Source organism: Lathyrus oleraceus, chromosome 6 (assembly GCF_024323335.1).
Source record: "Lathyrus oleraceus cultivar Zhongwan6 chromosome 6, CAAS_Psat_ZW6_1.0, whole genome shotgun sequence".
NCBI classification, from domain to species: Eukaryota; Viridiplantae; Streptophyta; class Magnoliopsida; order Fabales; family Fabaceae; genus Lathyrus; species Lathyrus oleraceus.
This window is the reverse complement of record NC_066584.1, coordinates 521,615,329-521,627,459: the sequence shown is the minus strand read 5'-3', so window position 1 is coordinate 521,627,459 and position 12,131 is coordinate 521,615,329. Positions and strand designations below refer to the sequence as shown.

General features: G+C 33.1%; 1 protein-coding gene across 1 annotated transcript; it reads left to right on the top strand.

Annotated features, from left to right (window-relative positions):
• The first annotated feature begins 10,457 nt into the window (after nucleotides 1-10,457).
• LOC127095173 (F-box only protein 8) lies at nucleotides 10,458-11,894 on the top strand. Its single transcript, XM_051033902.1, has one exon. It carries the CDS (start codon nucleotides 10,649-10,651, stop codon nucleotides 11,867-11,869), a length of 1,221 nt encoding a protein of 406 aa, XP_050889859.1. The 5' UTR covers nucleotides 10,458-10,648; the 3' UTR covers nucleotides 11,870-11,894.
• The last annotated feature ends 237 nt before the right edge of the window (nucleotides 11,895-12,131 follow it).

The window sequence follows — 12,131 nt, the reverse complement described above, 5'->3', positions numbered from 1 at the left end:
AGAGATATCATCATTAGTGAGAGACATAAGTCTCGTGGACCACCGTAGACATCCCTTGTTCTCCTTGAAGGCAAGCGTCTGAGGCAAGTGCGAAATAAACCACTTGTACAACAAAGGTAGACAACATACAATGGAACCACCACCCTTGTTTTCTTATTACTTTTATATTCAGACATTTCAATTATTTTCATATGCATATACCAATAACTTTACCTCTTTCTTTATTTTAATCTCTAGCTACCCGCATTACTCACATACATTTTATATACATATTTCTCTCAGTATAATTGAAATGTGTTATGTTAAATCACAATGATGCAAATCAACACTTAAACATACTAAAGTTTGGACACTCTAATGATGGGAATTAAATAAAAATTCATTTTTTTTGTTTTATTCTAACACTATGTTAGAAAATTAATCGTCTCAATGATTAGAACATTCCGAAAATTAAATCAAAACATCATGCCACGTTTTAAAATAAAAAATATTAAAAAAAAATAAGTGTTGTGATATACTGCATCTTCACCGTGAAGCGTCCAATCCATCTAAAAAGTTATAAAAGTTTAGTAAGGAGAGACCTACACCAAGTGTCATTTCTGATGATGTCAGCCAATAGTGTCCTAAGTTTAGGAAATTGAGGAGGTGAAAGAGTATCATATTATTGATGAGGTGAAAGAGTATCATATCATTGATGGGCTCATAAAAGAAGCAACTAAGGATAATGACAATGAAGCCCAAGAAGAAAAAGATCAAAATGAAGAAAAAAATGTTGAAATGTTGAAGCAAAGTTCGTCACGTGTGCAATTGAAGAACATCATGTTAAAAAATATCCAGACACTCATGACAACCAATTCCCTAAAGAAAGAGAAACAAAAGAATTTACTGGCGTTGACGTGTTAGAAAAAGATGTTTTGGAAGAGGAACCCTAGTGAGACTTTGTTGACTAATTTCATCCCGTCTTGGTGAAACTAGCATATAATTTCTCTGAATTGGTCTCAAATTTTTCTGACTACAAATGAATTTTTAATGAATTAATGAAAATTAAATGAATTAACAGAAAATAAAAAGAAAAATGAAATAAGGGAAAAATGTAGAGCCATTAGATCCACTTCATTAATTGACGTGGCACTAATGCATGGTCTATATCTGAGGATACACGGTAGGCTTCAATCAAACGCGCCACAAAACGAATTAAATAAAGTAATTGAAACGGACGCCTGAGATTAGATCGTGGAAGGGAGATCCAATGGTCATAAGCATGCACACGTGGTGGTGGTGGTGGTGGTGGAAACCACCATCTTCTCCGGCCAGACTCACAAACTCCGGCCAAAAGTTGCAGAAAACAAATCTTAACAAAAATATGAAACAAGGATATGGAAATGAAGCTCATGTGATGTAGATCATCACTGTACCAATGGATTTCTTTCAATGTTCCTATATTAAGAGAAAGATGAAGGAGAAAATCATGGTGTCCACACAGATTGTTCATGAAATGGCAAATCGAATGCATCAAAAGCTTGCCTCAAGTATGAGGACTTCAGAGAACCACAAAGCACAAGAAAGCTACATTGAATTAGGAGTTTCAGATCCAAAAAGTTTGAGTTTATACCTTTGAATTGATGAACTTCTGGCCACGAATTCTCCAAGATCTTTGCTCCTCTTTGATCCCTGGATGTATGGAAGATGATTGGCTAAGGAATCCGGCTTTAAAACTCAGCTAATGTTGCTGAATTTCAAGCTCGAAAATTTGAAAAATTATGAGTGATTCCTTTGATGAGGGTTATGGTTTTATGCAGCAGCATATGGGATCTCCCAAAAGGTTGTGAAATGAATCTCATGAGGTGTTTATTTATAGTTGAATGTGGCTGAGTTCACACTTTGCTCGTGTGCATGAGAATTATAAATTTGAGTGCATGGGCCTTTGTGGACGGGTGGAAGGCCCATGGATGGCTGAAGCAACTTGCTGAGTTCACATAGAAGGCATTTGGACGTGCACATGAAGTGGGAAATGCTTGCATACCAAGTTTAATCATAAAATATCAAAAATGCACATAATGAAAAGAAATTCGAATCTCCCAAATGGTAGACCCCAAGAACTATTGTGAATAATGGTTGGAAAGCACTTGAAATAAGGAACAAAAGTCATGTTGGGCAAAAAATCATTTGGCATGTGCAAATTGATCAAAACTGGCCTAGAAAATTCAAGTGTAAAACATATTCAAATCATTTTGAAAAAGTCACCCAAAAGTAAGCTTAATCAAGCCCCTCTGTGCTCATGATACAAGATTCAAATGAAACAATTGCCATCTTTAAAGTTGTAGATATTTTCAAGTTAGTTAATTTAGACTCAAAGTTTGCATCATTTGGATTTTCTATGACAAAGTTATGGGCATTTGAAGTTGGGTACTTTTTCAAATTCAATGAATTAGGTCCAAGATGACCTATAATGTTTTTCATTATCACATGTATTTATTTTAGGATTATGAAATTTTTTCCAACATAACATTTGAAGTATACATCTCTATATTTTCAATTACTTTGGTCTCACCTCTAAATCATAAAAATTAAGGAAGTTATGCCCTTGGTAAGTTGACCCAAAATTAGGGTTTCAGTCAAAATGACCTATAATATTTTGAAATTAATGATGACATTCCAAGCTTAAAATGGATTTTTTTATGAACATGAAAGTTGTTAATATGGTTCTTAGGAACATTTTTTCTCTTGGGGTCATCTTCATTTGACAAACAAATCAAATCGTATAGCTCACTGAACCTCAGCTTAGTCAGATGACTTGACTGGTCAACTTTTCGAAGTCAAACCTCCAATCTTGATGAATAAATGATTGAGAGACCTAAAATAGGCTCATATATGCATAAAATGGTGAATGAAAGAACTTAATTTGATTAAATTTGATCAGAGGTTCAGATTGCTTCATGGGCAAGGCACAATCAAAGCACAGTGGAATTAGGGTTTCCTTGGGAAACAATCTTCAAGCCCTTTGGGTTATCTTGATCAAATTGGAAAATTCATATACTTGGGAGACATATATGATGATTAGGAAATTTGTGGACCATTGTCATGCTTCTTCCTCATCTTCATCTAGCCATTGCATTGGGCTTAGGAACCTCCTAGGAGCATTGTGGAGCACATGATCACTTGAGCTTCAAAACAAAAAGAGTTAGTGACATATTTTTGTGCTTTTGGTTATTAATCAAATAAGAAAAGCAATAATATACAATACAAGCATGCTTCGTGGTCTCAAAACACTCAAACAAGTCCCAACCCTAGGGTTAAGGAGCCAAACATGTTATGACCCTTGAGGCAATGCACTTGTGCAATAACATGATGTCATGAGGGATCTTAGGGTCAAAATTAGGGTATTAAAATAAGTATGAATTGAAGTAATGGACCATCCTCCTAGCCTTTTTGCTTGATCATTTCTATTTTTTTCTTTTTATGTGGCATAGCTTTAGATGAACCATCTTTCTAGGTTGACATTCTCTTGACTTTTGGAACTCATGGAGGATCATATATGTGTAGGATGATGTGATGTGAAGTATCCCTTGAAATATTTGATCAATTGTTGAAGAAACTTGTTGAAGAAGTCACATAAGATACCCAGATGAATTAGGGTTTCCAAGGAAAACAATCGCAAACTCTTGGTGAATTCTTGATCAAAATGACATGTGAAGATCACGGGGATCCATATATGATGTCTAGAGTCAATGTGAACCATTTATTGATTGAACTCCTTGAATTAAGGGTCTCAAACCCTAGATGTGAGCTTGATAGAGCATGGGTGAACACGCACACTACCTACAAAAGCAACAAACTATACATTGACATATTTTTGGTATTTTGATTAGTTAATAATGAACAAAGAATGATAAAATCAAAAGTGCTTGGTAAACTCTCCCAATGCAAACCCAATGAATGAGGGGTAAGGAGAATGCAAAGGTGTGATCCCAATGTCAATGCATATGATGAGATAGCATGAGGGATCTTAGGGTCAAAATTGAGGTCTTATAGAAGCCGATGCAAATAAGTGTATGATCTCAAGAAAAAATAAATATAATATATTCTTTGTTATTTTTTCAATCTCTTTTTCATTCTAGCGCAATCACATTAAGTCTGTTATCCATACACATTCAAGGCAGGTGAACCTGTTAGTGACTATGATCTCTTTTTCAATTTTTTCGCACTAACTTAGCAAATTTTGCTTAAGTATCAACTGAATTTTTAAGAGTTCGTACCGTTGGGCTAAATGACCGGATGAGGATCACCTAACTTAGAAGGGACAAATCATATCACTGATTTTATTCATTATATAAGTATGAATTGAAGTAATGGACCATCCTCCTAGCCTTGTGCTTGATCATTTCTATTTTTTTCTTTTTATGTGGCATATGTTTAGGAGAATGATTTACATATCATTTCTATAGCATGTATTAACACAAAAATTATTATTGACCGACCTTAGATAGTTGTAACTTCTACATAGGTCCAATTATGATTGCTTAACATAGAGCTAAATATGTCTCGAAAGTAAGTCATTTTCATAATTGGGTGATCAGTGCATTTTGATGCATGTTCTTCCATGTTTTTACTTAAGCATTTCTTCGGTTTGCTTTGATTATTTTTATGTTTTAATGTGTTTTCATAATTTATGTTATTTTTGCACTTATTTAATTTTCGTATTTAATTTTCAGCATTAGCAGCTTTCGTGAGAAAAATCATATCTTGAGCTAGGAGTATCGGATAGAGACGTGCTACCAGTCGATGGAAAGCTAAGAAAAATGTCTACAACTTTTGTTCATAAGTCGAGAGCTGAATCAGAATGTAGCAGAGCCAGAAAATTCGTTGAAGTTGCAGCATTAGTTTTATTTAAGTTTTGGGTCATTAGTTTTGGGCTTGGGTTATGTTTTCGATCCAGTTGGGTTGTAAACCAAATTCCTTGTTTTCCATATACCTAGAAGCCGCATAACATTAGCAGGATCGCTATTCACGAAAGACTTGAAAGCATTGGCAAGAATTCTCATGAAGAACTAATCGATCCAAACAATTTGTTGTATTCGGGTTTCGATACCTTGAGATTTTAGTAATTCTTATTCAGATATTTTATTCCTTTCAATATTAATATATGTATTTTGTTTGCTTAATCCGATTTACATATGATATATTGATTTAACCCGATTGATTGTGTGATCCTAACTATAGTCACGATTTCGTTTGCTTAATTCGTTATCGAGTCCGTTTAATTCATGTTTGCTTAATTCATGAAACTTAATCCCATTTGCTTAATTCGGATAATAGGAACATACAACTTATACTATCAATTGCGCTTGTCAGTTGATATTATAATCAAATAGGAATAGTTAATCTGCGGTTGGAATTTCGATAGTCGATGATACGCAAAGACCGAATCAGTAAATTGTTGCTACAGCTTATTTCAATAATCACTTATTTTAATCAATTTTTTTAATTGAATCCTAAACCAATCAAAACCCCATTAATCGTTACTATCATTGGTTAATTCATTCAAGAATCCTTGTGAGAACGATAATCCAAGTCAATTTGTCGTTAACTATGTTTTGTCAAAAATACTCGTTTTTGATCTGCGCGCGACAACGGATCAAATTGGCGCCGTTGCCTGGGATTCTTGTCGAATTAGCCAATAGTTTAGTTTTAATTATTGTGTGTTTTTTTGTTCTGCAATTTCCTGTTATTTTTCCGAATTTTTCTACAGTTTCGCGTTCGGAGTTGCGTCTAGAGTCAGAAAAAACGGGTTTTTGGAAAATTTGTGTTTGATTGTATAAGTTTTTTACCTACTGGAAGCAGAAAAATCGTGCAATCAATACTCTCTTACTCTTAGAGTAAGGGATTCTGACGTCAAATTTGCCAAATCCTTGTTTTTCTATTTTTAATTGATTTTTTACTGTTTTCATAGTGTCGAAAAAATCCAAAACAAATCTCAAATTTTTTATTTCACGTCATTAGATTAAGTTTGGTGCTTTTGTATTTTTCTGAATTTATTTTAATCTTTTTTCTTCTTTCTATTTGTTTTTGTCTATTTCGGACATAGTTGGTATTTCTGTGTTTTTTTTATTACAAGGATGATCAAAGAACGTTAAGGCAGTTTGCTGCTCCTGATGTTAATTATAATGACCTTTGTATTGAATATTCTGATGTTTCGGTTCCTTTTGAATTGAAATCTAGTTTAATACACCTATTTCCAAGGTTTAGTGGTCTTGCAGGTGATGATCCACATGAGCATCTGGAGGAATTTGAGGTTGTGTGCTCTGCACCTTCTGGACCTTCACTAGAAGATATTGTCAAACAAATGGCTGCAAATAATCTCTAGTTTCAACAACAAGTAGATTCTACTTTAAAGACTTTGCAAACACAGATTGGGCAGCTTGCCACTTTGGTGAATGCCATGCAGCAAGCTCAAGGATCAAACCAACAACCCTTGGAAGAACATTCTGTTTTTCAAATAGATTTGATTTCTGAAATTGTTGATGATACTTGTAGTGATTTGTTTGCATCTGATTTTCCATCATTGTCTGGTTTTGATGATGTTTATTCTTGTGATATTTGTACTGAAACTAAAATTTGCTCTGTTTGTGCTGAAATTGAGGTTGCCTTGCAAGTTGATATTCTTACTGCAGATGAGGTTGCAAATAAAGTTGTTCATGTAGATAAAGCTCTTGACATCCCGGCTGCCCCAAACATTCCTTCTATTGAGCAGCCACCTTCCCTCGAGCTGAAGCAACTTCCTGAAAATATGAAATATGCTTATTTAGAGATGAATGAAAAACTACCGGCTATAATTTCTTCTAACCTTGATTTCGATCAAGAAAATAAGCTTTTGCAGGTTTTAAGGAAGCATAAAAAGGCATTTGGTTGGACATTGGCTGACATTCCAGATCAGATCACCTTCACGTGTCCATTTGACACTTTTACTTTTAGAAGATTCTTTGATCCTGGAATAAGAGGTGAAGATACTAATAAAAATTTCAAGTTCAATGGACATTACCCAAAGCTATTCCATGACAGCCCCACTTTGGAAGAAGAAAATGTAGAATTTATCTCTTTGGGAAAGACTGCTTATGTGATCACCTATCCTCCTTGACTACTCGGGTGTGTTCTTTCCTCTCTCTTCTCTCTCTTATTTTATGTTTGTTTCTTTCATTGAGGACATTGCATATTTTAAGTGTGGGGGAGGGAATACTTTATTTTCTTTTTTTTTGTTCTTTGTTTTGTTTGGTTTTTGTTTTCTTTCTTAAAAAAAATGCATCTTCTTGAAAGTTTTAGGGTATAGGTTACTTTGAGTCGAGTTTGCGAAGACTTGGGAAAAATTAACAAGATCGGTATTGTTTTAACACCGTAAGTCTCCTGCATATGGAAATTGATTCGAATTCTTATTATGTTTTAGCCTTAAATTCTCATCCTCTGACAGCTCTTGAGTAGTTTATTTCAGCAGTCAGCACCATCTCACACACACTCTACGCAGGGAAGCCGATGAATATAAGTGAGTGTTTTGAAAAAGAAAAAAAAGAAAAAGAAAAGGGAATGCACCTTCTATGTTTGGTGACCCTCACCCGGTCACTTAACCCAACGGATGTAGAACCTTCAAAAAAAATTGAAAATAAGACTCGTTGTCAGTTGGTTCAGCGGTTTCTAGTGCTGGACTTGGTAGGGCGGATTACGGTCCGATCCCCCGCAGCTACAACTGAATAAGCAAAGGGTTATGCCACGTAAGTACTAGAATCCCGTGTAAAAAGGATCAGAGTCACTAACCGGTCGCCTTGCTATGGGTGTGTGGAGATAACGGGCTTAATGTGATTGCGCCTGAATGAAAAAGAGCAAAAAGAAGGATGAGTAAGTTAGGCTTTAACATAATAACATGATTCGAGTTGATTTGTGTATTCAGGAGGTTTATGACTGCACAATTGTGGATTAGTGTTCCTATGATAACCTTAGTGTGCAAGATTAGTATCTATCAATGCAAGCTTAACCGAAGATGACTTGTAGCCTAGAATGAGTAATTGTTGATGTGTCTGTGTTTTGTTTTGTTTTTCATTTTGCTCGGAGTGCAAAAGTTCAAGTGTGGGGGAATTTGATCAGTGCATTTTGATGCACGTTCTTCCATGTTTTTACTTAAGCATTTCTTCGGTTTTCTTTGATTATTTTTATGTTTTAATGTGTTTTCATAATTTATGTTATTTTTGCACTTATTTAATTTTCGTATTTAATTTTCAGCATTAGCAGCTTTTGCGAGAAAAATCATATCTTAAGCTAGGAGTATCGGATTGAGACGTGCTACCATTCGATGGAAAGCTAAGAAAAAGATCTACAACTTTTGTTCATAAGTTGAGAGCTGAATCAGAATGTAGGAGGGCCAGAAAATTCGTTGAAGTTGCAGCATTAGTTTTATTTAAGTTTTGGGTCATTAGTTTTGGGCTTGGGTTATGTTTTCGATCCAGTTGGGTTGTTAACCAAATTCCTTGTTTTCCATATACCTAGTAGCCGCATAACATTAGGAGGATCACTATTCACGAAAGACTTGAAAGCTCTGGCAAGAATTCTCATGAAGAACTAATCGATCCAAACAATTTGCTGTATTCGGGTTTCGATACCTTGAGATTTTAGTAATTCTTATTCAGGTTTTTTATTCCTTTCAATATTAATATATGTGTTTTGTTTGCTTAATCCGATTTACATATGCTATATTGATTTAATCCGATTGATTGTGTGATCCTAACTATAGTCACGATTTCGTTTGCTTAATTCGTTATCGAGACCGTTTAATTCATGTTTGTTTAATTCATGAAACTTAATCCTGTTTGCTTAATTCGGATAATAGGAACATGCAACTTATACTATCAATTGCGCTTGTCAGTTGATATTATAATCGAATAGGAATAGTTAATCTGCGGTTGGAATTACGATAGTCGATGATAGGCAAAGACCGAATCAGTAAATTGTTGCTACAGCTTATTTCAATAATCACTTATTTTAATCTATTTTTTTTAATTGAATCCTAAACCAACCAAAACCCCATTAATCGTTACTATCATTGGTTAATTCATTCAAGAATCCTTGTGAGAACGATAATCCGAGTCAATTTGTCGTTAACTACGTTTTGTCAAAAATACTCGTTTTTGATCCGCGCGCGACAGCGGATCATTGAGATTGTAAGTCTCATACTCTTTAAGCTATTGTGTGAAAATATTGCTTCGTTTTCATTTATCAGAGCTAGGGGCATACTTGTTGATTTTATCCAAGTTAGAGTCCTTCTAATATATGATATAACGGCCCATGTTTTCATGCTTGTGAGTGGATGGTTAAGTGTTCTCCAAAAAATGACCAATTGCAATTCCCTTTTTGATTACTAATATCATTTACTAAACTCATTATCTTTTATTAAAAAACATTTGCTCTTTTTCCTTAAAAATAATTTTTATAATCAGGTTGTTTGATTTGTTTTTACCAAAATTAATTTAAATATATACTTACTATAATAGAGGTACAATGAGTTTATTTAGTTTGAACATTAATTCATTTAATTTAAATTTAAAGATAAAAAATCAGAATCAATGAATAATATTCAGTTTGATTTACATTTTAGAATGATTTTTCACAAAATCTAAATCAAATGAAGGGTCTGTTTTAGCTCTAATTATTTTTATTTTTTTGTATTTTCAAAAATAAATTTTATAAAATTGATTTTCAAAATATTATAAATTTTATTTATATTTATTTTTTCTAAATTTAAAGACTAGTTTTGATATATTATAATATAGACATACGTTATTAAAAATTAAAATATAATCGTAATTACAATTTAGACTAAAAATTGTATCTCAAAAATGATATTTATGAAAAATGATTTGAAATGACTTCAAAATTAAATAATTTTTAAAAAATATTAAAATCCAAAATAAGTTTTAATAAAATAAGAAAATATTTAAATTAGCATTTTAAAAACTATTTGAACTTAATTTACATTTAAATCTTTTATGAATTTTTTTTAATTATTTTTCCATAAAATTTTATTTCATTATAATAATAATATTTAAAAGTTAAATTAACCGGGCTCCAAATTTTCAAAAAAAAGAGTTGTTGTATTCATAGAATCATTAAACATAAAAATAATTGTATTCAAAAGCAAATTACTAAAAAAAATTGGCTTTTGAGAATTTTTTGAAAAAATAGGTCATTTGAGTAAATTTAATTATATATATATATATATATATATATATTATATATATATTTTATATATATATATATGTATATATATATATATATATATATATATATATATATATATATATATATATATATATATATATATAATATATATATATATATATATATATATATATATATATATATATATATATATATATATAACACAAGAAGAAAACACAAGCAACAACGGTATCGATGAATTGAAGAAATTTCCTCTCTTTGTAAGCGGAATCAGCCGAAGCTATCACCACCGTTCAACTCGACCATGGATTATTTGCAGAAGCAATCACCGTGGTTCAACTTGACCACAGATTATTTGTAGAAGTAATCACCGCCGTTAAACTCGACCAGGGATTATCAACATAAGAAATCATCACCGTTCAACTCGTTCATGGATTATCAGCAGAAGCTATCACTGCCGTTCAACAAGTGGTCTGATTCAAAGGTTAGCAGAAAGTATATTGACGATGATGTTGCCTTCCATGTTCTTTCGAAACTCCCCGTTAAATCATTGAAGCGTTTTGGTTGCGTACGCAAATCATGGTCCATTTTATTTGAAAATTCTCATTTCATCAATATGTTCCGCAACCATTTCATATCTCATAGCAATTCCGAGGATCATCGTACATATCTCCTCATATTTAAACGTGATTGTGTTGATCGTTACCATCCTGAATTGCATTTGTTCGATAGTAGAATCAAATTAACTTTGCCACCTCCATTTCAAGAGGATGACTTTTATCTTAATATTTTGGGAAAAACAAGTGTTAGCGGTGTTTTTTGTATCGGGACAAAGAATGTAAGGGGAGGTTCTAATAAGGTCAAATATGTATTGTGGAACCCAGCTATTGAAGAATTCGTTGTCATTCCTCCTAGCCCCGATGAGCTTGTACCAAAACACCCTCGCCTTGGCGTGTTTCATGACTTTCATGGGTTTGGTTATGACCAAGTAAGAGATGACTTTAAGGTGATTCAATATGTAACATTTGATAGCTCAAGTTGTAATGACTATGATCCTGATTCTCCTCCACCACAAGGTATAATGTATTTCTCCTTTTTTGAGATATATAGTCTAAGAAATAATTCTTGGAAGATACTCCACATGGATGATATGGCTCAATGGTGTGTTGGTAACCCATTTAATGGGGAGGAATTGTACATGAATGGTGCATGTCATTGGTTGGTTAAGGGTAAACATGATCAAATATTTATGATGTCATTTGACATGAGTCATGAGGTGTTCTTTACAACGCCCATTGATGAAAGATCTGATTTGGATGATGGATACTTGACGGGGTTAAATGGATCAATTGCTTTTATCACAAATCATGACAAGAATAATATTTTTCACATATCTATTCTGGGTGAACTCGGTGTGAAAGAATCATGGATCAAACTATTTATTTATGGCCCCATGCCTTCCATTGACTGGCCCCCAATTGGATTTGGGAAGAAGGGATACATTTTCTTTAGAAAAATAGATGATGAGCTAGCCTATGTTGATTTGAGCACCCAAATAATTGAGGAGCTTGGGATTAAAGGAGAAGATTATTGTTGTTATACCGGACTTTACCAGGAAAGCCTTCTTTCGATTGGAGGATCAAGTAACTAGTTTTTTTATCTCTTTTTTTTTTCATCCGGAGGTATATTTCTATGGTTATTAGGATTTTTACCATGTATACAAAGTGATTTTTCAACTTCAGAAATTCATAATTATTATATTTTATCAATTTAATTTTAATTTGCAAATTGATTATGTCTCTATTTCATTTGTAAGAATTGTATACTCTTTTTTAATTTGCAAACTGATTATGTCTCTATTTCATTTTTAAGAGCGTGAATATGCTGAAATGCAGGTAGTGAAGACCATAACA

Bases quoted from the DNA above. Each gene is read 5' to 3' on its own strand.
- LOC127095173 (XM_051033902.1), top strand. From the start codon at position 10,649: ATGGATTATCAGCAGAAGCTATCACTGCCGTTCAACAAGTGGTCTGAT.